At 40.8% G+C, this 26595-nt stretch overlaps 1 protein-coding gene across 4 annotated transcripts in view; it reads right to left on the bottom strand.

Moving 5' to 3' along the window:
- tex10 (testis expressed 10) overlaps positions 1 to 26595 on the bottom strand; it is a 186238-nt gene that overhangs the window by 146253 nt on the left and 13390 nt on the right. For all 4 annotated transcript variants that reach the window (XM_068010421.1, XM_068010410.1, XM_068010402.1 and 1 more), the window contains 2 exons: positions 20018 to 20208; positions 3639 to 4354 (listed from right to left, as the gene is read on the bottom strand). In XM_068010421.1, the coding sequence (XP_067866522.1) occupies positions 3639 to 4354; positions 20018 to 20197 (896 nt within the window). In that variant the 5' untranslated portion in view covers positions 20198 to 20208. The remainder of the gene's footprint in view (positions 1 to 3638; positions 4355 to 20017; positions 20209 to 26595) is intronic.

Raw genomic sequence — 26595 nt, 5'->3', positions numbered from 1 at the left:
ATTCCCAAACACAATCAGGTTATAATGTCCTTCTGCTGTTAATTTTTCTCTTACTTTTCCTGTCTTTTTTTCCCCCTCGATTCATTGGATCGACAATGCAGCAATGTGCGCAAATGTAACAATGTCAATGGTGAGCTTAAAAGTCCAACTAGCACTGTTAGCCACAAAATTGTCATTGCAGCAATTTCTGGCTTATAAACATCAAAATCTCGAATCACTATTGCCAATTCCAGCTTTTGGTAAAGAACAGAAGCAAGAGCCTAGAAATTATTAGGTGTTCTGCTTAATGCTGATCAAAAGGTTTATGATATAGGAAGGCATTCAGGGCCCATTGAAACTGAAGAAAATAAGCTAATATGAAAAGGAGGTTTTTTAATAAACTAAATTCATTATTGCATTGTAAATTAAAATTTTATTAATGAGAGAGAGAGAGAGAGAGAGAGAGATACAGCACTGAAACAGGCCCTTCGGCCCACCGAGTCTGTGCTGACCAACAACCACCCATTTATACTAATCCTACATTAATCCCATATTCCCTACCACATCCCCACCATTCTCCTACCACCTACCTACACTATGGGCAATTTACAATGGCCAATTTACCTATCAACCTGCACATCTTTGGCTGTGGGAGGAAACCAGAGCACCCGGCGGAAACCCAGGCGGTCACAGGGAGAACTTGCAAACTCCGCACAGGCAGCACCCAGAACCAAACCCTGGTCGCTGGAGCTGTGAGGCTGCAGTGCTAACCACTGAGCTACTGTGATGAACTAAAGCACAGGGAATAATACTTTCAAAGTATTCCAGCTAAGTATTAGAAAACTGCAGAACACGCAAGAGTTTTACCTTTTAGATTTACCTGACTTTGCCTTCTTTGTTGACCGTCCATTTTAGATAATCTCAACACATATGATTACTATCCCCATCCCCAAAAATAATTAGAGGAAGAAGAGTTGAACCAATAAATCTTGGCATTAAGTACACATGAAGTTCCTCAGACTCGTAGAATCAACGATAAGTAACTAACCTGGCAAAATTTAACAAAGCTCCTTCAAGGGTTCAATGGGTAAACATACCTCACCAAAGCTAAGCAGGCACCCAGGCAAGATAGCAAATCTCAATGTGGGCAGCAGTGAAAGCCCGACACAACAAACCTCAGCATAAGGTTGGACAAGGGAAAACTAACACCTGGAGATTTTATTCCCCATTTTTTAGGCTGGAACAGCTTATTTGTAGATGGATTCTGCTGTGAGGGCCCACATATAGTTTCCCATATTCACTATCCAAGCTCACAAACAGGACAGCCAATTTGGCAAGATACTGAAATGCAACTGGTGCTCATGGAACCACACCTTAATAAAAGCCACCAAGCTCAGGAGAAAATCAGAAAGAGTAAAAGATTCAAAAATGTACTCATGTGATTTGAGGGCAGTAATCTGATTTGACAGATTAATTGATTGCCATTAAACCACAATAAAACTAAATCACACAAAGATACACATTATATTTACTATATATTATACATCTTTTTTAAAAAAAAGGCCAGCTATGTAGTCAGTGTATTTGGATTTTCAGAAGGCTTTTGATAAGGACCCACATAAGAGGTTAGTTTGCAAAATTAAAGCACATGGGATTGGGGGTAATATACTGGCATGGATTGAAAATTGGTTGACAGACAGGAAAGAGAGTAGGAATAAATGGGTCCTTTTTCCAGGTGGCAGGCAGTGACTAGTGGGGTACCGCAGGAATCAGTGCTAGGGCCCCAGCTATTCACAATATATATTGATAACTTGGGTGAGGGAACTAAATGTAACATTTCCAAGTTTGCAGACGACACAAAGCTGGGGGGGAATGTTAGGTGTGAGGAGGATGCAAAGAGGCTCCAATGTAATTTGGACAAGTTAGGTGAATGGGCAAATGCATGGCAGATGCAGTAGAACGTGGATAAATGTGAGGTTATCCACTTTGGCTGTAAAAAAAGAAAGGCAGATTATATGAATGATGATAGATTGGGAAAGGGGGAGGTGCAACAAGACCTGGGTGTCCTTGTACACCAGTCGCTGAAAACAAGCATTCAGATGCAACAAGCAATTAGGAAGGCAAATGGTATGTTGGCCTTCATTGCAAGAGGATTTCAGCACAGGAGCGAGGATGTCTTATTGCAGTTATACAGGGCCTTGGTGAGACCACATCTGGAGTATTGTGTGCAGTTTTGGTCTCCTTATCTGAGGAAGGATGTTCTTGCCATGGAGGGAGTGTAAAGAAGATTTACTAGGCTAACTCCTGGGATGGCAGGATTGACGTATGAGGAGAGATTGGGTTGACTAGGCCTATATTCACTAGAGTTTAGAAGAATGAGAGGGTTTCTCATAGAAACCTATAAAATTCTGACAGGACTAGACAGGCTAGATGCAGGGAGGATGTTCCCGATGGCTGGGAAGTCCAGAACCAGGGGTCACAGTCTCAGGATACAGGGTATGCCATTTAGAACCGAGATGAGGATAAATTTCTTCACTCAGGGTGGTGAACCTGTGGAATTCTCTACCGCAGAAGGCAGTGGAGGCCAAATCATTAAATATATTCAAGAAGTAGATATATTTCTTAATGCCAAAGGGATCAAGGGATATGGGGAGAAAGTGGGAACAGGGTACTGAATTAGACATCAGCCATGATCTTTTCTGAACGGCAGAGCAGGCCCGAAGAGCCAAATGGCCTACTCCTGCTCCTATTTTCTATGTTTCTATGTATGGAAATCATTCATGTTGGGTAGGGATGAATTCGGCTGCCTGGGGGCCGGGGCAATTGCGGCAGGGGCTGGAGAGAGGCATCAATCAGTGAACGGAAGGCCGAAGGCTTCCTTGAGAGGCCGGTAGAAGCATTCCTGTAATGAGTGCTATGAAAAGCACTTAGCTTCTAGAAATCTGGCAGCCCCTGCCACCATTTCACTGCAGGATTCCCCAAGTCCTGGGAAACATGGTCAGCAACAATCAAATTTCAATCAGGCTGCTATTTGCACTGTGGGAGCCTGAATTAAATATATTACTGCACGTCCCATCTCACCAGGATGGGACACTCGCTCACCCTGTTATGCACCGCTGCAAATATCACTAAGGACATGCACTTGGCGTGCTGGAGACACGTTTCCCGTATTCAGGGTTTTAACCACCATCTCCCACCCCACCCCAACTTCCTTATGCTCATCATGGAGTGGACGTGGGTATTAATAGAGGCCGTATGCTCTGCCCTTCACAATCTTTGCCAATTACCTTACTGAGATGCAGATAAGCAGATTTAAGTTTACTCATGAGACAGAATTAAATTGCATGGAAGGCAAGTCATGCAGAAGAGTTAAGTTGTAATTTAAAATGGATTTACGCAGAGTTAGCACCCAAAACAATTAAGTGGCTTATTGTGTTCCTTGCTCAATAAATGCACTTTAGTGCATTAGAACGACAAGCATTGCATAGCAAGCTCAACTAAAAGACATGGATAATGAAAACAGTCTCCTTACGACTCACTAAGTTAAGATGCAGTCATTTAACATTTCTTTTGGGGGAAAACAAGAGAAATGGACATTATGTCTTGCCCCAAATAGTGAACAGTAGCATGCATGGCCAGATCTGCCTTAAGTTTCTCACCTTAGCCTGAATGGAATCACTGTACTGGGTTGGGATCCAGAGTGCTCATACAATTGTATGAGCTGCTGTCCAGTTACATAATTCTCCCAGTTGACCTGCAACGTGGTAACACGTTCAGATCCAATCCGGTCGTCACTCTCAAAAATAGCTTCATTCTCCACTGACTGGCTTGAACCCTCAACAACTGCCTGTAGGAATTTTCTTAACCTGTTCAGTACATTAAGCCGCCATTGTTGAGAAGTAATCCGGCGGTTTGGGTTGACAGACAGCATCCAAGAAGACATCTTCCCGCCAGATTTCAATTCATTTGACAATCTCTGGTGTGAAATGAGCTCCAGAAAATTCTTCAGCAGGATGCTGCTATGGTCTGCAAGAAGTTCGGGATAATGTTCCAATAAAATATCTAATATCTTCAATGCATCCTCTTGTATCCCTTCCACAATGTGAGTCATTGCACTGGAAAGGTGTGCACAAACCAAAGGATAAAAAGGAGCCATTTGATCACCAGAAATTCTAGGAGCAAGAAAATTTAAAAGTTGGACAGCTGCTGATCTGACTGCGGAGTCTTTGTCTGTGAACACAGCTGCAACATCACTGAGAATACTGGAGAGATGAGATGCAATTACTGACGGATGCTGGGATACAAGATCTTTAAGGCCGATTAAAGCATTCTGTTTGATGCCTGAACTATAATGGTGCAACTGTGTCAGCAAATCCTACAGAGAAAAGAAAAGCTAAATTAATATTTGTACACTTTAATGGCAATGTAAATAAAAATTTCACACAAATGCTTACTGTCTCCTAAGGTGAAGCAACCAAACTTGCTGAGTTTTTCTATAAAATAAAGTAGCTCACCAATTTGAAGAGATGGAACAGAAAATAATCAAAAAGGCTAATGGAATGCTGACCTGTATATCGAGACGACTAGAATGCAAGGAGATCAAAGTCATCCCATAGCTGTACAACACCCTAGTTAGAACACACCTGGAATACTGTGAGCAGTTCTGGCAACCACACCTGAGGAAGGATATATTGGCTTTGGAAGGAATGCAATGTTCGTCTATCAGAATGACACCTGGATACCAAGGCTTAAATTACAAAGAGAGATTACACAAACTAGGGCGGCATTCCCTGGAATTTAGAAGGTTAAGGGGTGATATGATACAAATTTTCAAGATATTAAAGGGGAGCAGATAGGGTAGATAGAGAGAAACAATTTCTGCTGGTTATGGACTCTAGGACATAGGTCTGACTTTAATTTTGAGAGTTTTAGGAGTGAAATCAGGAAACACTTCACACAAAGGGTGTTGGAAGTTTGGAACTCTCTTCCCCAAATAGCAATTCATGCTCGATCAATTGTAAATTTTAAATCCGAGATTAATAGATTTTCGTTAGACAAAGCTGCCAAGGGATATGGGGGTATATGAAGCTAAGCTGCAGAGCAGCTATGGTCTCAACGAATGACAGAATAGGCTAGAGGGGTTAAACAGCCGACTCCTTACGCAAGATGAGTACAAATCTAAGAGTAAATCGGCAGATAAAGCCAGAGGTTACGAAAAGAATAAAAAGGACAAAACTAAAGACTCTGTATCTGAACGCACGCAGCATTTGAAATGAAACAGATGAACTGAGAGAGCAAATAGAAATAAATAAGTACAATCTGATAGCCATTACACAGAGACATGGCTGCAGGATGACATAAATTGGGACCTGAATATTGCAGGGTACATGACACTTAGGAAGGACAGGAAGCTAGGAAAAGGTGGAGGGGTGACTCTGTTAATTAATGATCATATTAGCGCAATAGAGAGGGATGACCCAAGTTCAGGAAACCAGGATATAGAAGCGGTTTGGGTAGAGATGAGAAATGATAAAGGCAAGAAGTCACTGTGCGAGTGGTGTACAGGACCCCTAACAGTAACCACACAAAAGGATGAGATATAAAGGAAAAAATAATGGGAACGTGTCAGAAAGGTATGGCAATAATCATGGGGGATTTTAATCTACATATTAGATTGGAACTAAATCAGATGGGCAAAGGTAGCCTAGATGAGGAGTTCATAGAATGTTTTTGGGATAGTTTCTTAGAACAGCACGTTCTGAAGCCAACCAGACAGCAGGCCATACTAGACCTGGTATTGTGCAAAGAGATAGGATTAATTAATGACCTCATAATGAAGACGTCCCTAGATAGCAGCGATCATATGATTGAATTTTACATTCAGTTCGAGAGACAGAAGAGTAGGTCTAAGACTAGTATTTTAAACTTGAATAAGGGCAATTATGAGGGCATAAAAGGAGAACTAGCTAAAGTGAACTTGCAGAAGAGATTAAAGGACAGGGTTGAGAGAGATGTAGTGGCAGACATTTAAGGGGATATTTCAGAACACACAGAATAGATCGGTGGTTTACTAAAAAAGTTAAAGATAGAATCAAAATGAAAGAAAAAGCATATAATTACACAAAGATGGGTGGCAGGTCAGAAGATTGAATAGAATATTTAAAAAAAAGCAAAGAATGACAGATTAATAAGGAGAGAAAATTAGAGTGCGAGAGAAATAGAAAAACAAATATTAACAGTTTTTATAGATATTTAAGAAAAAGAGTTAACAAAGTGAGTCCAATAGAAAGTGAGCCTGGGGAATTAGTAATGGAAAATAAGGAGATAGATGATTTGAACAGGTATTTTGCATCAGTCTTTACTATAGAGGATACAAGTAACATCCCAGGAATAGCTGTAAATCAGGAAATGAAAGGGAGGGAGGAACTCAAAATTACAATCACTAGGGAAGTGATATTGAGCAAACTGCTGGAGCTGTGGGCTTACAAGTCCCCGGGTTCTGATGGACTTCATTCGAGGGTCTTAAAAGTGGCTAGTGAGATAGTTGATGCGCTGGTTTTAATTTTCCAAAATTCCCTAGATTTGGGCGAAGATACCATTGGATTGGAAAATAGTCAATGTAACTCCTTTATTAAAAAAGGGAGGAAGACACAAAGCAGGAAACTACAGGCCAGTTAGCTTAATATCTGTCTTAGGGAAAATGTTAGAAGTTATTATTAAAGATGTTATAACACGGCATTCAACAAAATTCAAGGTAATCAGTTAGAGTCAACATGGTTTTATGAAAGGGAAATCATGTTTAACCAATTTATTGGGGTTCTTTGAAGTATTAACAGGTACTGCACTTAGATTTCCTGAAAATATTTGATAAGGTGCCAAATCAAAGGTTATTGCAGAAAATAAAAGCTCATGGTGTAGGGGTTAACATATTGGCATGGATAGAAGATTGGCTAGCTAACAGGAAACAGAGAGTAGGCATAAATGGGTTACTTTCCGGTTGGCAAGATGTAACGAGTGGTGTGCCACAAGGATCAGTGCTAGGGCCTCAACTTTTTACAGTTTATATAAATGACTTGGATGAAGGGCACGAAGGTATGGTTGCTAAATTTGCTGATGACACAAAGATAGGTAGGAAAGTAAGTTGTGAAGAGGACATAAGGAGGCTACAAAGGGATAGATAGGTCACGTGAGTGGGCCAAGATCTGGCAAATGGAGTATAATGTGGGAAAATGTGAAATCGCTCACTTTGGCAGAAAGAATAAAAAAGCATAACACCTAAACAGTGAGAGATTGCAGAGCTGAGATGCAGAGGGATCTGGGTGCCCTAGTGCATGAATCACAAAAGGTTAGTGTGCAGGTACAGCACGTAATTAGGAAGGCTAATAGAATGTTATTGTTAACTGCGAGGGGAATTGAATACAAAAGTAGGAAGGTTATGCTTCAGTTATACAAATATACAAACTGGGTGGTTTTATTTTAATAAAAAAAAGTCAACAGATGAAACTCTCTGCCGAACAAAGGCATTGGTGAGATCACATCTGGAGTACTGTGTACAGAACTGGTCTCCTTATTTGAGGAAGGATGTAAATGCGGTGGAAGCAGTTCAGAGAAGGTTTACTAGACCAATACCTGGAATGGGCAGGTTGTCTTATGAGGAAATGTTGGACAGGCTAGGCTTATATCTGCTGGAGTTTAGAAGGGTAAGAGGCGACTTGATTGAAACATATAAGATTCTGAGGGGTCTTGACAGGGTGAATGTGGAAAGGATGTTTCCCCTTGTGGGAGAATCCAGAACTAGGGGTTACTGTTTAAAAATAAGGGGTCGCCCATTTAAGACAAAGATTTGGAGAAATTTTTTCCTCTCAGAGGGTCGTGAACCTTTGGAACTTTCTTCCTTAAAAGGCAGTGAAAGCAGTCTTGAAATATTTTTAAGGCAGAGGTAGATAGATTCTTGATAAGCAATGGGGTGGAAGGTTAGCTGGGTAGGTGGGAATGTGGAGTTGAGGTTACAATCAGATCAGCCATGATCTTGTTGACTGGCAGAGCAGACTCGAGAGGCCAAGTGGCCTACTCCTGCTCCTAATGTGTATGTTCATATAAAAGCACGAAACAGTTTTGGTCGGGCTGTTCGAAGCACTTCTAATCTCTTGACTAGTTTGAATCTTGTTAATTTTGTACTCTGGTTTTATGAGTACAAATTACAACAACTTGTATTTACAGTGCCTTTCAGGTCATAAAATGTACCATGGCACTTTACAGGGGCATTATAAAACAAAATGTGACACCGTAAGGAGATATTAGGGCAGACGACTAAAGAGGTAGGTTTTAAGGAGTGTCTCAAAAGGAGGAAAGAGAGATTATAGGGGCTGAGAGATTTATGCAGGGAATTCCAGAGGTTAGGGTCTACGCAGCTGAAGGCAAGGCCTGTCTAAAATTGAAGATGCTCAAGAGGCCAGAAAGACAGGAGCGCAGATATCTCAGAGGTTTGTGCGGCTGGAAGAGATTACAGAGTTGGGAAGGGGCAAGGCTGTGGAAGGATTTGAAGACAAGGATAATAATCTTAAAATCGGGGGGTGGGGGAGAAATGGGCAAACAGGATTTGGTGCGAATGACGACACAGGCAGCAGAGTTTTGGATCACCTCAAGCTTACAGGGCTAGAATGTGGGAGGCTGGCCAGTAGTACATTAGAATAGTCAAGTTGAGAGGTAATTAAGGGTTTCAGCAGCAGGTGAGCTGAGGCAGGGACCGAGTCAGGCAATGTTACAGAGGTGGAAGTAGGTGGTCTTAGCCATGATGTGGAAATGCGATTGGAAGCTCATCTCAGGGTCAAACATAGCACCAAACCATCTGGTTCAGCCTCAGACAGTTGCCAGGGACAGGGATGGAGTCAGTGCGGAGGGAACTAAGTTTGTGGCAGGGACCAAAAACAAATGGCTTCAGTCTTCCCAATATTTAATTGGATGAAATTTCTGCTCATTCAGTACTGGGTTTTGGACAAGCAGTCTGACAATTTCAAGACAGTGGAGTTGTCAAGAGAGGTGGTGGTGTGGTAGAGTTGGGCATCATCAGCATACATGTGGAAGCTGGCTTTGTGTTTTCAGATGATGTCGCTGAGGGGCAGCATGTACATGGTAAATTGGACGGGGCCAAGGATAGATTCTTGGGGGACACCAGAAGTAACTGTGCAGGGACAGGAAGAGAAGCCATTGCAAGGGGCTCTCTGGCTACGATTAGATAGATAAGAATTAAACCAGGTGAATGCAGTCTCACCCAGCTGGACAATGGTGGAATAGCACTGGATGACACTATAATCAACTGCATCAATGGTTACAGATCGAGAAGGATGAGGAGGGATAGTTTACTTTGGTCACAGTCACATAGAATGTCATGTGATTTTGATAAGAACCATTTCAGTGCTGTGCGGGGCAGAAACCTGATTGGAGGGATTTAAACGTGGAGTGCCAGGAAGGATATGCACAGATTTGAGAAACAACACATTCAAGGACTTTGGAGAGGAAAGGGAAGTTGGAGATGGAGCGGTAGTTTGTAGCACAGATGGGCCAAGGACTTTTTTTTTGAGAAGACTGATGACAGCAAGTTTGAAGGAGAGAGGGACAATACCTAAGGAGAGAGAACTGTAAAAAATGCCAACTAACTTGGAAGTCAGAACGGGAGGTTAGGTGGTCAGTATTTTATTGGGACTAGGGTGGAGAAAGAACAGGAGGTGAATTGCATGGACAAGATAACCTTGGACAGGGCATGAGGGGAGATAGGAGAGAAGCTAGAGAAAAATACAAGTTCAGGGCTGGGACAGGGGGAGCCTTCAAGGAAGTTTGCCCCAGTGGGCTAAGGTTAGGGAGGGATGTGGCAGAGGTAGCCGATCAGACGGTCTCAAATTTAGCAACAAAGAAATCCATGAGCTCCTCACACTTGTTGGAGCTGAGGGTGGAGGAGGCCGGGGAGAGGGGTTTAAGAAGACAGGGTCTGTAGTAGAGAAAAGAAGCCAGGGGTTTTCTTTGCAGTCCAGAATGTTCTTGGAATAATGAGCAGTTTTTGCAGACGAGAACAGGACCCATCAGTGCTTGATGTGGTCCAGCTAAAGGCCTCCTCTGGTATAAAATTAAAACCCGACCCGGGCCCAACCCAACCACAGCCAAACTGAACCCAACTGGAGCCCGGAGTCCTTGAATTTTTTTTCATGCTCAACTCAACCCAAATATCGCCAAAATGTAATAATACATTTATTTATAAAACACGGACCCAGTACAGCTCAGCCCAACCCAAACCCAAATGCTGGACACAGAATATAGACCCGACCACACCCGAACCCGACACACGTAGTCGGGTTCGGGTCAGGTAGCCAGGCTTTAGGTCCAGCCAGATCTGGTAATTAATGACTAAATCAGTAGTCACCACATCAATTCAAGTCTGCATCCCTTGGACTTAAGGGAGCAGAGATGGGGACTGTACCGGGGGAACATCCAGGGTGAAAGAGAGTAATAGTTTTAGTGGGGACAAGGGCCTCAAAGGTGGAGGTGAGGGTGTGTTTGAGCATATTGGTAGTTAATTACTACCTGAGCCACGTGCAAATTGGCATAGGTTAAATAAGATTAGAGAGATAAATGCATGGCTCAAAGACTGGTGTGGGAGAAATGGGTTCCGATTCATGGGGCACCGGCACCAGTACTGGGGAAGGAGAGAGCTGTTCTGTTGGAAGGGGCTTCATTTGAACCATGCTGGGACCAGTGTCCTGGCAAATCGTATAACTAGGGTAGTAGATATGACTTTATACTAATTAGTGGGGGGGGGGGGGGGCGAGAAAAAGAGGGTTCAATTGAAGGGAAGTTTAAAAAATCAAAAAGAAACGAGAGAGCAGAAGTGCAGAGTAGTGAAGAGGCAAACGGTAATCAAAGTGTGACAGGAAGGGGCAGAAAGTATAAGCAGAAGAGTGCAGCAAAAATTGGAACCAGAATGATTAATAATGGTAAAAAGTCAAAGCTTTAAGGCGCTTTATCTGAATGCACGCAGCATTTGTAACAAGATAGATGAGTTGACGGCACAAATGGAAATAAATGAATATAACTTGATAGCTATTGCAGAGATGTAGTTGCAGGGTGACCAAGACTGGGAACTCAATATTCAAGGGTCTTCAACATTCCAGAAAATTAGGCAAAAAGGAAAAGGAGATGGGGTAGCTTTGTTAATAAAGGAAGGCATCAGTGCGGTGGTGAATAGTGATATAGGTGCAATAGATCGCGATGTGGAATCAGTTTGGGTGGAAATAAGGAATAGCAAGGGCAAGAAGTCACGGGTGGGAGTCGTGTATAGGCCCCCGAAGAATTGCCTCATTGTAGGATAAAGTATAAATCGGGAAATAATGGACAATTGTCATGGGTGATTTTAATCTGCATATTGACCAGACAAATCAGACGGGCAGAGGTAACATGGAAGATGAATTTGTAGAGTGCATCAGGGATTGTTACTTCGAGCAATAACGTTGCAGAACCGACCCAGGAACAGGCTATTTTAGATCGAGTAATGTGTAATGTGGCAGGATTAATAAAAGATATCGTAGTTAAGGATCCTCTAGGGGGTAGCAATCACAACATGGTAGAATTTCAAATTCAGTTTGATAGCAAACAACTCCGGTCTCAAAACAGTGTCCTCAACTTAAACAAGGGCAATTACGGAGGTATGAAGAAAGCGTTGTCTAAAGCGGGCTGGGAAAATAGACTCTAAAGGGAAGGTCAGTGTATGAGCAGTGGCAGACACTTAAGCAGATATTTCATAACGCTCAGCAAAAATTCATCCCAGTCAAAAAGAAGGACTCGATGAGAAGGATGAATCACCCGTGGTTAACAAAGGCGGTCAAGGAGAGTATCCAATCAAAAACTAAGGCATACAAAGTGGCAAAAACTAGTGGCAGGTCAGAGGATTGGGAATTGTTTTTTAGAACCAGCAGCAGATGACTAAAAAGCTAATAAAAAGAGGGAGAAAACTGATTATGAAAGTAAATTGGCAAGCAATATAAAAACAAACAGCAAGAGCTTCTAAGGGTATATAAAAAGAGAGTAGCTAAAATGAGCATGGGACCCTTGGAGGATGCGACTGGAGAATTGATAATGGGGAACAAGGAAATGGCAATTAATTTAAACCAATATTTTGCATTGATCTTCACGATGAAGGACACTATAAATATCCCACAGATATCAGATAAGCAAGGAGCTAATGGGAGGAAAGCTCTTGTAACTGTCAAAAGTATTGACAAACTAATGGGACTAAAGGCAGACAAGTCGCCAGGACCTGATGGCCTACATCCAAGGGTTTTAAAGGAAGCGGCTGCAGAGATAGTGGAGGCATAGGTCGAAATATTCCAGAACTCACCAGATTCTGGGAGGGTACCAGCGTATTGGAAAACCGCTAATGTGATGCCCCTGTTCAAGAAGGGGGGGGGGGGGGGGGGGTGGAGAAAAAGAGACAAAAAGCAGGAAACTATAGGCCAGTCAGCCCAACATCAGTCGATGGGAAAATGCTAGAGTCCATTATTCAGGAAGAAATAGCAGGACATTTAGAAAAGCTTAAGGCAATCAAACAGAGTCAACATGGTTTTGTGAAAGGGAAATCATGTTTGACAAATTTGCTAGAGTTCTTTGAGGATATAACAAGCAGAGTTGATAAAGGGGAACCAGTAGATATAGTGTATTTGGATTTCCAGAAGGCATTCGATAAGGTGCCACATAAAAGATTATTGCACAAGATAGGAGCTCACGGTATTGGGGGTAATGTATTAGCATAGATTGAGGATTGGTTAACTCACAGAAGACAGAGAGTCGGGATTATTGGGTCTTTTTCAGGTTAGAAAGACGTAACTAGTGGAGTGCCACAAGGATCAGTCCTAGGGACTCAATTATTTACTATCTATATAATGACTCAGAGGAGGAGCAGAGTGTAATATCTCCAAATTTACTGATGATACAAAAATAGGTGGGAGGGTATGTTGTGATGAGGACATAAGGAATCTGCAAGGGGATATAGATAGGTTGAGTGAGTGGGCAAAAACTTGGCAGATGGAGTTTAGTAAAGTGTGAGGTCATGCACTTTGGTAGGAAGAATCAAAAGGCAGATTTAAATGGAGAGATTCCAAAAAAGTGCAGCACAGAGGGATGTGGGTGTTCTTGTGCACGAAACACAAAAAGTTAGCGTGCAGGTGCAGCAAGTAATTAAGAAGGTAAATGGAATTTTGGCCTTTATTGCCAGGGGATTGGAGTTTAAAAATAGGGAAGTCTTGTTACAACTGAACAGGGTGTTGGTGAGGTTGCACCTGGACTACTATGCACAGTTTTGGTCCCCATATTTAAGAAAGGATATACTGGCATTGGAGGCAGTTCAAAAGAGCTTCACTAGGCTGATTCCTGGGATGAAGGGGTTGACGTATCAAGAATGACTAAATAGGTTAGGCCTTTATTCATTAGAGTTTAGAAGAATGAAGGGTGATCTTATTGAAACGTACAAGATCCTGAGGAGGCTTGACAGGGTAGATGTTGAAATGATGTTTCCACTAGTGGGGGAATCTCTAACTAGGGGACATAGTTACAGAATAAGGGGACACTCATTTAAAACTGAGATGCGAAGAAATTTCTTCTCTCAGAGGGTAGTGAATGCCTAGAATTCTCTACCCCAGAGAGTTGTGGAGGCTTGATCACTGAAAATATTTAGAGGAGGTAGATAAATTTTTGAAATATCGGGGAGTTGAGGGCAATGAGGAGCTGGCACGAAAGAGGAGCTGAGGTCTGGGGCAGATCAGCCATGATCTTATTAAATGGCGGGGCAGGCTTGAGGGGCCGAATGGCATACTCCTGCTCCTATTTCTTATGTTCTTATAGAACTTGGTTAAATCTTCAATATCTATGCCTAATAACATTTGAAATACTTAGATCACAACAGGGACAAGACTTAAAAAAGTACTTTACTGGTTGTGAAGCACTTTGAGACAGTTTGATGTCACGAAAGGTGCAATATAAATTCATGTTTTCTTTCTTGCGATCATGCTTCCTTTTGAACTACTTTTCCCCAGATTTTTTGAAAATATCTATTAGTCATTTTATACATAACTGTGCAAATTTCCAATAAAAATTTGGTCTACATGTATAATGGCAACTGCTTATGTCAATTTGTGCTGTAATTACTCTATCCCACAAGTGGTGGTACTGTTGTACCTCAATTATGCATCTCCCAGACTGCATTGCGAAGAAACTTGAATGAAACATAGAAACAGGAGTAAGCCATTCAGTTGCTCTAGCTTGTTTCACCTGTACCTCAACTCCATTTACATACGAACATATGAATTAGGAGGAGTAGGGCACTCGGCCCCTCGAGCCTGCTCCGCCATTCAATAAGATCATGGCTGAACTGATTACTCCACATTTCCAACTACCCCCAATAACCTACCACCCCCTTGCTTATCAAGAATCTATCTACCTGTGCCTTAAAAATATTCAAAGCCTCTGCTTCCACCGCCTTCTGAGCATGAGAATTCCAAAGCCTCGTGACCCACGGAGAAAAAATTTCTCCTCTTCTTTGTCTTAAATGGGCAACCCCTTATTTTGAAATAGTGACCCCTAGTTCGAGATTCTCCCACAAGGGGAAACATCCTTTCCACATCCACCCTGTCAAGACCCCTCAGGATCTTATATGTTTCAATCAAGTCGCCTCTTACTCTTCTAAATTCCAGCGGATACAAGCTTAGCCTGTCCAACTTTTTCTCATAAGACAGCTCACCCATTCCAGGTATCCGTATAGTAAACCTTCTCTGTACCGCCTCCAATGCATTTACATCCTTCCTTAAATAAAGGAGACCAGTACGGTACACAGTACTCCAGGTGTAGTCTCACTAATGCCCTGTATAGCTGAAGCATAAACTCCTTACTTTTGTATTCAATTCCCCTTGCAATAAACAATAACATTCTTTTAGATTTCCTAATTACATGCTGTACCTGCAAACGAACCTATTGCGATTCATGCACTAGGAAACCCAGATCCCTCTGCATCTCAGAGCTCTGCAAACTCTCACCGTTTAGATAATATGCTTCTTTTTTATTCTTCCTGCCAAAGTGGACAATTTCACACTTTCCCACATTATACTCCATTTGCCAGATCTTTGCCCACTCACTTAACCTATCTATATCCCTTTGTTGCCCCCTTATGTCCTCTTCACAACTTACTTTCCTACCTGCCTTTGTGGTCACCAGCAAATTTAGCAACCATACCTTCGGTCCCTTCATCCAAGTCATTTACATAAATTGTAAAAAGTTGAGGCCCCAGCACTGATCCCTGTGGCACACCACTCATTGCATCTTGCAACCAGAAAATTACCCATTTATGCCTACTCTCTGGTTCCTGGTAGCTAACCAACCTTCTATCCATGCCAATATATTACCCCCTACACCATGAGCTTTTATTTTCTACAATAATCTTTGATGTGGCACCTTATCAAATGCCTTCTGGAAATTTAAGTACAATACATCCACCTGATCCCCTTTATCCACAGCTCATGCAACTCCCTCAAAGAACTCCAATAAATTGGTTAAACATGATTTCCCTTTCACAAAACCATGTTGACTCTGCCTGATTACCTTGAATTTTTCTAAATGCCCTGCTACAACATCTAATAACAGCTTCTAATATTTTCCCTCAGACAAATGTTAAGCTAACCCGCCTGTAGTTTCCTGCTTTCTGAGTCCCTCCCTTTTTGAATAAAGGAGTTACATTAGCTATTTTCCAAACTAACAGAACCTTCCCCGAATCTAGGGAATTTTGGAAAATTAAAACTAACGCATCAACTATCTCACTAGCCACTTCTTTTAACATCCGAGGATGAAGTCCATCAGGACCCGGGGACCTGTCAGCCCGCAGCTCCAACAATTTGTTCAGTACCACTTCCCTGGTGATTGTAATTTTCTTGAGTTCCTCCCTCCCTTCCATTTCCTGACTTACAGCTAATACTGGGATGTTACTTGTATCCTCAGTAGTGAAGACCTATGTAAAATATCTGTTCAATTCATCTGCCATCTCCTTATCACCCATCATTGAGACTTTGATCCTTATCCCTGATCAGCAAAGAATGTGTCTTTAATTACATCTGCAGGCCCGGATCCAATTCCTCTGCCCTCTAACCTTACTTTACCTGAAGATTATACTTGGTCTTCACTTCCCCCATGCACATTCCCAAGATGTATCAACTATTGTTTGCATTTGTCATGTATATGTGCAAATATGCACACATTAATAGGTATCCTAAGGAAAGTTCCATCCTATTCATGAGCAATTTTCAAGAAAAAAGCCTACAGCTGCTTAGCAGATTAAAGGTTATATAGCCACCTTTGCAAGGCTAGAGAGAAACCCCATCTCTTATTCCTTGATTCAATAACTTATATTTATGTAATGCCTTTTAACATAATTAAACATCCCAAAGCACTTCACAGGATCATTACGAAACAAAATATGACAGAGCCACGTAAGGAGATATTAGGTCATATGGCCAAATGCTTGGTCAAAGAGGTAGATTTTTAAGAAATATCTTAAAAGGAGGAGGCTGAGGTAGAGAGGCAAAGAGGCGCAGGGAGGGAATTCCAGAGCTTAGGGCTGAAGCAACCGAAGGCACGGCCACTAATGGCGAATCAATTAAAATCAGGGATTTTTAAAAATTCATTCATGGGATGTGGGCGGTGCTGGCTAGGCCAGCATTTAATGCCCATCCCTAATTGCCCTTGGGGTGGTGGTGCTGAGCTGCCTTCTTGAACCGCTGCTGTCCTTGGTGTGTAGGTACACCAAAAGCGCTGTTAGGGAGGTAGTTCCAGGATTTTGACCCAGCGACAGTGAAGGAATGGCGATATAGTTCCAAGTCAGGATGACATGTGGCTTGCAGGGGAACTTCCAGGTGGTGGTGCTTCCATGCATCTACTACCCTTGCCCTTCTAGGTGGAGGAGGTCGCGGGTTTGGAAGGTGCTGTCGAAGGTGCCTTGGTGAGTTGCTGCAGTGCATCTTGTAGATGGTACACACTGCTCAAGAGGCTAGAATTAGACGAGCGCAGATATTTCTGAGGATTATGGGGCTGAAGGAGATAATAGATAGGGAGGGGCAAAGCCAGAAAGGGACTGGAAAAGAAGAATGAGAATTTTAAAATCAAGATGTTGCTTGACCAGGAGCCAGTGTAGGTCAGCAAGCAAAGGGGTTCGAGGTGAATGGGACTTGGTGCGAGTTAAGAACCAACAGCAGAGTTTTGGATGACCTCAAGTTTATGAAGGGTCGATTGGGGGAGGTCAGCCAGGTGTACGTTGGAATAGTCAAGAATAGAGGTCACAAAGGCATGGATGAAGGTTTCAGCAGATGAGCTCAGGCAGGGCAAAGTTACGAAGGTGGAAGAAACTGACATTCATAGTGATGGCCTGGATGTGTAGTTAGAAGCTCATCTTGGGGTCAGATATGATATCAAGGTTGCTAACAGTCTGGTTTAGACTCAGACTGTTGCCAAGGAGAGAGATGGAGTCAGTAGCTAGGGAATGGAATTTGGAGCAAGGATTGAAAACAACTGCTTCTGTCTACCCAGTGTTTAATTGGAGGAAATTTCTGCTCATCCAGTACTGGATGTTGGACAAGCAGTCTGATAATTTAGCAATAAAAAGATATGCAGACCAACAGTTTTAATAAGGAAGGCTTATTCCATGCTGAAGTCCAACCGCCACAACAAACAGATAAACATTAAAAAAATAATGAAACAGTACCAGACACCAGTGCCCCTTCTTTCCAATAGATGGTACAATTGCATGTACCACCCTCCCCAATGTTAACTCATGTGAATGTACAAGATTTATCTGAGGTATTATTCTTTTGCAATATTGTGGCTTGAGCAGCACCACAAGTTATCAGCATTTAAGCTGGACCTTTTTTTTTTAATACCTGGAGATCAAGTGATTCTGCAGTTGCTTATCAAAAGTATTTTCTAATCCAAAAAGCCAACATACTGACTGCATCCATGAGAAACTTCACACAGTTTCTCCTAAATATGGAAAGGTCGCCCACACAATACTGTCACCTGAAATTGTCTTTTATGCAACAGTTAAACAAAGAGTTACTTGCTCGACAAAGATTGGCTGGAGCCTTCATTCGGCCATGTGAAAACTCATCCCTTGATATCCCAGGATAATTTTGCTTATTCTTCCTTTGCTCTCTGTAGCTAAAAGATTCAGTTGCATAAGATACCACTCATATAAATTGTATATTTGGCAGTAACCTACATGAAGGTAGATAGCAAACAAATTTGGTGTAATGAAATTTGACTCCACAACTGTTGAGTGCCAAAGACTTTGACAAATAGTACTTTGTTGGTGAGATTGTACAGGCCACAAACTTAGTAATCTTTTCCTTGCTTAACATTGAGTGTTGCACAAATTAAATAAAAAATAATCATTCCATGCAAGCAATCCTGCCCAATTTGGATTCAAACTCACATTCGGAGCTCAGGAAACGTCATGTTCTCTTTTTTTTCACTTGGGCACAAGCATTCAATAAAAGTAGTAAAACTGAAAGTTAGCTACAAGTTTTAAGGAAAAGAAGCATTTTGACAATTTTAAGCTGGACATTCAACCAGCACGCCTTGGGAAGCTGGTAACAGGGCTGATGGAAGAAATGCTAGTTTTTCAAGACTTTTAAAATTAAACTTGCTGAACTGAGACATTTTCAAACAAGCACCATCAGAAGGCAGCAAGGCCATGCTATTAGGCCCTGGAGGCTGCTAAAAACACGAACAGTTTGCAAACAATGTCTGATAATACAAAGTAATATTTTTGAGTTTTCTACCTTGAAGGATGGCAACTCAGCCGCAGCTTTGGACATGATGGAAATTTACTAAATGAAGTTTAAGAAAGATAGACAGTGGGGCGGGCTTTACTTAGGCAAAGGGCGCAACAGGCTATTGGACATTATACCCTAAGGCAATTATTTATAGATAAGGCTTTAGCAGTGTAACATCCTGACAATTGAAAAAAAAAGTATAAAATATTTAACATAGAGACCTCTGCTGCAGTCACAAGAGACAAGCAATGCAGTCGAGGGAAGGAGAAAACCCAATCAAGTGTCAGCAGCATGGCCAAGCATTGGAAGAGCTTATCTGCAATAAACAAAAGCTGGGCACTTCAGCAATTGCATGACTGGGTTTACTGGTAATATATTTGAGCTAGACATTGGTGAAGCATTTACTTGTTGGGAATAAAGAAACAAAGCAGCTTTTATCACTTTCTTTTCTCTTCCTCAACCTTTTAAATCTGTAATCATTTTTTACAATCATTTTAAATAAACCATAACGCCATTAAGCAAAACAACCTTTTGAGTGAATCATCAATTTGTTCTCTTGTAATTTGCGGGTCAACACGAACTAGAGGTTTGAGTGAGTGTTTTCAATCTCTACAAAGTTTTGAACCGCTATTTTATGGACTCCCCTTGTTTGGTCATTTAAACTTAGGTACTCCACTCATGCCTGTCAAAACCACATGGTCTCCATTTTTTCAAGGCCTGTGGTTTTTGGTAATTGCTGCAAATAGTAAAGCTTTAGCAAGTGACAGGAATGGACACTGTACCACACTCCACTTGATATTTTAGTGATTAAAGATGCTACTCAATGAGATACTGAGACACACAATTAATGCATGCTCCATGCTGATTTAGCCAGCGTCAGCCAAGTAAATGATTGGGACACGCCATGTGACCTGGTATTCCTAGGCTAGAAACAGGAAGGAAATCAGTCAGGGTTTCTACTTTTGTCCAGTGATTCCTGCTGGAAGTATTTACACCCAAATGTCCGTTGAGAACGGGATCTACTACAACTGCATGCCCAACCACACTCTCTGCCTTGGTGACACAAACTGGCACATGGGTGATCAGCACACAAGGATTTGCCTTCAAGAAAGAGAAAAGAGAGAAAAATGCAGTGTACTTATCCAATCTGAGCTGTCAAGTAGAGCAGAATAGAATAGTGCAAGTACCTTTATGTTGAGTTTACGGTGATTTGTTGGTAGTGATGCATCACTCTTCAGCTGCTCTGGAACATGGATGGCATGTGTTTTGAAGCTGGTGTTGGTTGCATTGTCTGCTTTTGGTTTCCTTTTGCCAACTTTTAGCTTCACCTTTTGAAAGTCATCTTGACGCTTTCTCTTCTTAGTCATCTTGGTTTAGTCTGTAGCAAAGAACATTTATTCTTAACTTCTCACAATGGTGAACCTCAAATAGGGAAAATAACTTCGGTTTTCCCCCAACTTTAAAAAGCAAGAGCCACCTTGGGACACATCTGCACATTTCCTAGTGGCCAGCTAGTGGCTGCACTGGAAGTCATTGATCTATATGCTTTCAAGTAAACAACATTGAGAGAATTCAGAAAGGAAATGCAGGGAACTAAAAATAAAAATTCAATGGACTATAAAAAAATTGACAGTGATGAGATGGAGGGTGAAACCAAAAGGACCACACTGACTTGCAACTATATCACTGCTCCTTCAGTGTCACTGGGTCAAAATCCTGGAGCTCCCTCCCTAACAGCACTGTTAGTGTACCTACACGCCAAGGACGGCAGCAGTTCAAGAAAGGCAGCTCACCACCACCTTCTCAAGGGCAATCAGGGATGGGCAATGCATGCTAACCTAGCCAGTGATACCCACATCCCCCAAATGAACAAAAAAAAACTGCTGAACCCAAAAGGACTTACTGTTGAGCCAGACTATGACTACCCTGAATCACAATCAAGGACCAACAGTAGAATTTACATAGAAGTTAGGATTCTTTTGAGACAAATTATAATATGTATTGCCTACTTTAAACTCCCTCCCTCACCATTCATGAAGTGATTCAGGGCTCAACAGAATTTCTTGTGGTTGTGTATACACTGGCATGGCAGAGGAACACAGTGCTAATTGAAGTTTAATGTACCATTTGTATCAGATCAGTGTTGTTGACATGATGACAGGTCAGATGAGTCAAATGAAAATAGTCCAGTGCCAATGTATACTTGTTCTATTGCCACTAATAAGATATCTCCAGTGCAGTTTATCCACCGTGTTCAACAAACAAATAATTTTTTTAAATCTTAAGATGTAGGATACTTTTTCTATTCTTTTCTTCAATTCTAAGGTTAACTTTTAGATTGCAAACACATATGTATGAACATATAAAATTAGTTATGGCTTCAGATTTTTGTTAGTTCATTACTGATTTGTCTTATATTCCTCAGTAAGACAATTCCTCAGGAAGCACTAATGAGAGATGGGATTATCTATCTTAGCCTCAACTACACCCTAAATTTAGATTACTCTCATATTAATAGATTAATTCAGAGTGTAAACGAGGCAGTTATAGATCTGAGAATTGGATGAAAACAGCAGGACAGGTGGATTCAGAAACAGAAATTAGGCATGAGGAGATTAGAGCAGAAGGGTGGGGTAAAACCAAAATAGACAGAGAGAATAAAGCTGAAGGAAACTATAAGACATATGGGGATGAAATTTCCACCAGGATTCTCTGAATCTTCTGCCTAATTTTAGTGGGAGATTGGCAGAAACTCCAAAGAAACAGAACAAAAAAATTCAAGATTCTCCTGAGAGAATATACTTGTTAACCTGTGAGCTGCAACAATTCATGCTGGATCCTTGGTCTGGGCTGAGTTAGCCAGGACAGAAGTATAATTATCCTCAGTTGAGATTGGGGAAATTGTTATGGTTCCCACACCTGATCGTTATCCAGGAACTGTCACCAGACAGCATGTGTGAACATTAAGTGACAATAGGACCGGACTCGTAATGTCACTGATGGTCAAACAGCCTGTCAATGCACAACAGCAGCCATTTGGACAAGGTACTGAAAGACAAACAGTACCCAGGAAACTGTGCCTCAGTAAGGAATCATGAGATGATGAGAGAAAAGGGGGTAAGAAATCCTAGTTTCATCCAGTTAGGTCTTTTCTGCATGAAAAAAGTTTGCAAATAAATGTCAGTTGGTTTATTTCACACCAGTTATACACACGATGCAAACAACACTCTAGTGGTATACAAATACATTTTCTGTATACTTTAAAACAAATTAACTAGAATCATTTTTGTGGGCAAATACAGAAGCCAACTTACACAAAAAAAATCCTCGAATAGGAAATGAGATGAAGAATCAGTTAATCTAGATTATCTAACATTATTCCAATAGTACCAGTGTCCCTTAATGTTCACCTAAATAGCCAAATGAGCAGTTGGTTTCATCTGAAGGACAGCACCTCAAATAATGAAGCACTCTGTCAAGCTGACACTTCAGTGCAATGTCAGCTTAGGTTTTGTGCTTGTGTTAGGGTCAGGCAATAACCCACAACACTGACTCTCACTTTCCAATTCTATCTTAAATTCTTTCATCCAAGTTAGATGAATTTTGAAACTGAAGTCCAAGATTACTATAAATCTGATGACTGCACTATGCACAGATTAAATGTCCAAGGTTCCCTACAGTAAAGCAGATTATTCATGTCTTATTTGCACACTCTCTTAGAATAATCTCCCCTTCCACAAATCTCATGAGCAACATCAAAACAGGTTTTGAAAATCTATTTTGGCACAATATTATCCACTTGATTTTTATAGCTGGGAGCACTTAATTTTATCCTTAAATGAAATTAAAAACTTGTAAGCTTAATCTTATGCTTATACAATCCATGTCACGAGAAAAGAATTTACAGGTCTATGGGGAAAAAGGTGAGTGGAACTAGCCAAGTTGCTCTTGCAGAGAGCCACAATGGGCCAAATGGCCTCCTTCTGTGCTATACCGATTCTATGATTCTATAACATATGAATTGATTTTCATTAGACGTTTAACTGTATTTTAAGTATTTCTATTAGTAATGTCAAAACAACTAGCCGACAATTTCCAGTCAGACCTTTGCCATTTACTACAAACTAGGACATTAGCCAGCCTATATTCAATCCTGTGTTATCCCTTCTATTCTCAATATTTTCAGCCAATGCTAAACATTTAAATAAATTAATATTGCCCAAAGAATGGGTATGCTTAAATGATGGGAAAGGTCATGTGTCTCTCCATCTCATTATGATTAAGTCTTGAATTAAAATGTTCAAAATTTTCAAGCTACTCAGTTCTATTGGTTTTGTTCAAAACAAAGGGAAAAAAGCTGCTTCTTCAGAAGGATATCATGGTCACAAGGAATTGAAATGTAGTTACAATTGTCAGCATGTAATATGACACCAGTATATTTTCTGGACAGATTTCATCATGAATCCCTTTCTAATCTTTAATGTGAAGTAGAAATAAGTAGATTGCAAAGGATTCAACAAATAATAACAATGCTCTAAGCTAAACAATTTCTAGGCTTTTTCTTGAATTTTCTAATGAAATTTTACAGAGGAAAGGAACACCAAAGCTGGGGGTGGAATATTTTTCCACTGACATCCAGCACTCCCAACTCATCTACAGCAAGGAAAGAAGCAAAGAAACTGCTCTTCTCTGGTCTATCTACTTAAGAGCACCTCTACTGCAAGTGGGATTCCATCCCTACCAGACTTAGTGAGTGGGCACGAACTTGGCAGATAGAATATAATGTGGAAAAATGTGAGGTTATCCACTTTGGTAGGAGGAACAGATATGCAGAGTATTTCTTAAATGGCAAGGGATTAGGATGGCTAATGGCATGTTAGTCTTTATCACAAGAGGAATGAGTACAGGAGTAGCGAAGTCTTGTTCCAATTGTATTAAACCTTTGTTAGACCTTAGATATTATTGCCATAGAGAGTGCAACGCAGGTTCACCAGACTTGTTCCCAGGATGGTGGGACTGTCCTATGAAGAGGGAGTGGGGAAACTGGGCCTGTATTCTCCAGAGTTTCGAAGAATGAGAGGTGATCTCATTGAAACCTACAAAATACGTAAAGGGTAGATGCAGCTAAGATATTTCCCCTGCTGGGGGAGTCTAGAACCAGGGGACACAATTTCAAAATAAGGGGGAAGCCACTCAGGACAGAGATGAGGGGAAATTTCTTCACTCAGAGAGTTGTGAATCTTTGGTATTCTCTACCCAAGACCTGTGGAAGCTCAGTCATTGAGTATGTTTAAAACAGAGATTGACAGATTTCTAAATACAAATGACATAAGGGGATATGAGGATGATGTGGGAAAAAGGCATTGAAGTGGATGATGAGCCATGATCATGCTGAGTGGTGGGGTGGGCTCGATGAACTGAATGGCCTATTCCTGCTCCTATGTTCCTACCTCTTTTTTAATTACACAAAATATTCCCAAAGCCACAGAGGGAGTTAGCAATTTAGTTCTAATTTGTGCAAGGTTATGGTGTCAATCGGAACAGGACTGAAATTAGCAAAAATATATTCCACATACAACCCTTACAAACTGATGAAAAGGGGATATAATCCAATCTTAATTGATGGCATGAAACTCAGTTGCCAGAGGGCATTCTTGCCAATAGTTTTAATCCAGCATAAACATCATCTAATTAAAAACATAAGCCAGGGAATGTTTAAAAGAATGAAAGGCACAATTTGTTTTGTTTCAATAACTTCAAAATACTATTAAACTCAGGCTGGCTAGCAGATAGAAGCCATGGAAAGAGCACTCTTACCCTTCATTATGACAACATTTCTACACTGAAAGTGCTGGGATAAAATATACAACTCCAGGACTCTCCTGAGCAGTTACTTAACATTATATATTTCATAATAGAGATCTGATTTTGATATTTATTTGTTCAAAACACATAATTGTACAATTAATATTCATAAGGTGGATATGAACAATATTATTCAACCTTATCCAAATCATCCATCCAAAAAAAATCTACTGCCTACTCTCGGGACACCATAGTAGCCAAGTGCTTCTTAAATGATTAAAGATTTTCCCCATAACTATCCTAATCCATATGTTGATCATTCTGTGTGAAAAACCTGCATGACGTCAATCCTAAATTGGTCTTTTACTAATCTGAAATTGTGCTTCTTGTTCTAGTGTCTCAGGTGAGTCTGAAATAATGTTCTGGATTGATATTTTTCCATAAGAGTTTACTATCTCATCTATCCCTATTAAGAGCACCTCTCATCAATCTCTTTTCAAGGCTGAAAATTTGAGTGATTCCAGTCTTTCTTATAACTATTTTCTGGTGCAAGGGACCAGATTCTCTGCATTTCCAGGGCCCTGAGTGTCCTTGTGTACTGATTGATCAGAATTAGCTACAGTACTCAGTTGTGATTTTAACAGTACACACTGGGCTAGATTTTATGCTGAGTGATAAAGAAATGGTGCTTGCCACTGACTTTGAAGAAAGCTGACCAATAAGATTTTGATCTCTGTAGTGCAGCTTTCTCCTTACCCGATGTCAGTTTGAATCTGGCACCAAGTCAAGGGGACCTCCAGACATCAGCAAGCAGGATAAGCAGCCAGTCCTACTGAAGTATTCCAAGAGACAGCAAACCAGGAAGTAAAAACCACTGACAATGCTGGAAATACTGAACACATCTAGCAGCATCTGCAGAAAGAAAATCAGAGTTTACGTTCCAGGTTAATTACCCTTCGTCAGAAAGGGGTTATCGACCTGAGATTTTAATGCTGTTTCTCTCGCTACAGATGCTGCCAGACCTGAGTATTTCCTGCATTTTCTGTTTAATTTCAGTTTCCAGTATCTGTAACACTTTGTTCTAGTAAAAAAAACAGAATCACTTCACTTTTAATTTAAATTTTACAGATGGCGAAATAAATGATTGGAACATACACGTGGGACTAAGATAGAAGCGAAAATAACAAAATTTAAAAAAAAAAAAATTTTAAGTGAAATTTCTTAGCATAATGGAAAAATCTAACATTTAACAAATACAAAATGGCTTTTTCAGGACCAGTGAAGTTGTTAAACAGTAATTAAGAGCTTAGCACTCCTTTAAATCCCAGTTCAACAAAATGCAAATTTTTCAAAGATTTTTACAGTGAGAGTAAAAGCCTAAGAGTGGAAGTTTGACAGTTCGATGTTTAATAATTGACTACATTCTGGAAGGACCTCAACAATGCAATCTCTAGAGAAGCGTAGAATCACTGACAGCAACCTTTGGATTTCCGTGTTTAACTGTGTATGTGTGGACTCCCGAAGTTGCTGTCAGCTTTGTCATCATTATTACTGCTCAATCTGGGCCATCACAGTTTAAATATGCTTTGGCTCAACATTCCCTGCTGCTCTGCGCTGTTTGGACAGGTTAAGCACCAAGTCTACTACACTAGTAGGCTTCTTACTGAAACCCACAACTGTAATTCTGACTCTAATAAATAAACTGAATCCTTGCATAAAACAAATTATTTTGAAAAAAACGCACTCCTGGACTGAATCAATATATTTCGACCACAACAGTAACTTTTGATCTTCGCACTTATTACCAGATAACTGAACTTGCTCAAGATTTACTATGAACAACTCCTTATCTCCCCAACAAACAATTCATTTGTAAAGAATGGTTTATTTTCCAGCAATTAACTATAAAAATACTGAAGGTACACAGCCAATATCTGACTCTAAAATCACAGTCCAGCAC

This window comes from Heterodontus francisci, chromosome 2, assembly GCF_036365525.1.
Source record: "Heterodontus francisci isolate sHetFra1 chromosome 2, sHetFra1.hap1, whole genome shotgun sequence".
NCBI lineage: Eukaryota > Metazoa > Chordata > Chondrichthyes > Heterodontiformes > Heterodontidae > Heterodontus > Heterodontus francisci.
The sequence above is the reverse complement of the archived record's forward strand: the minus strand, read 5'-3'. Positions and strand labels throughout refer to the sequence as shown.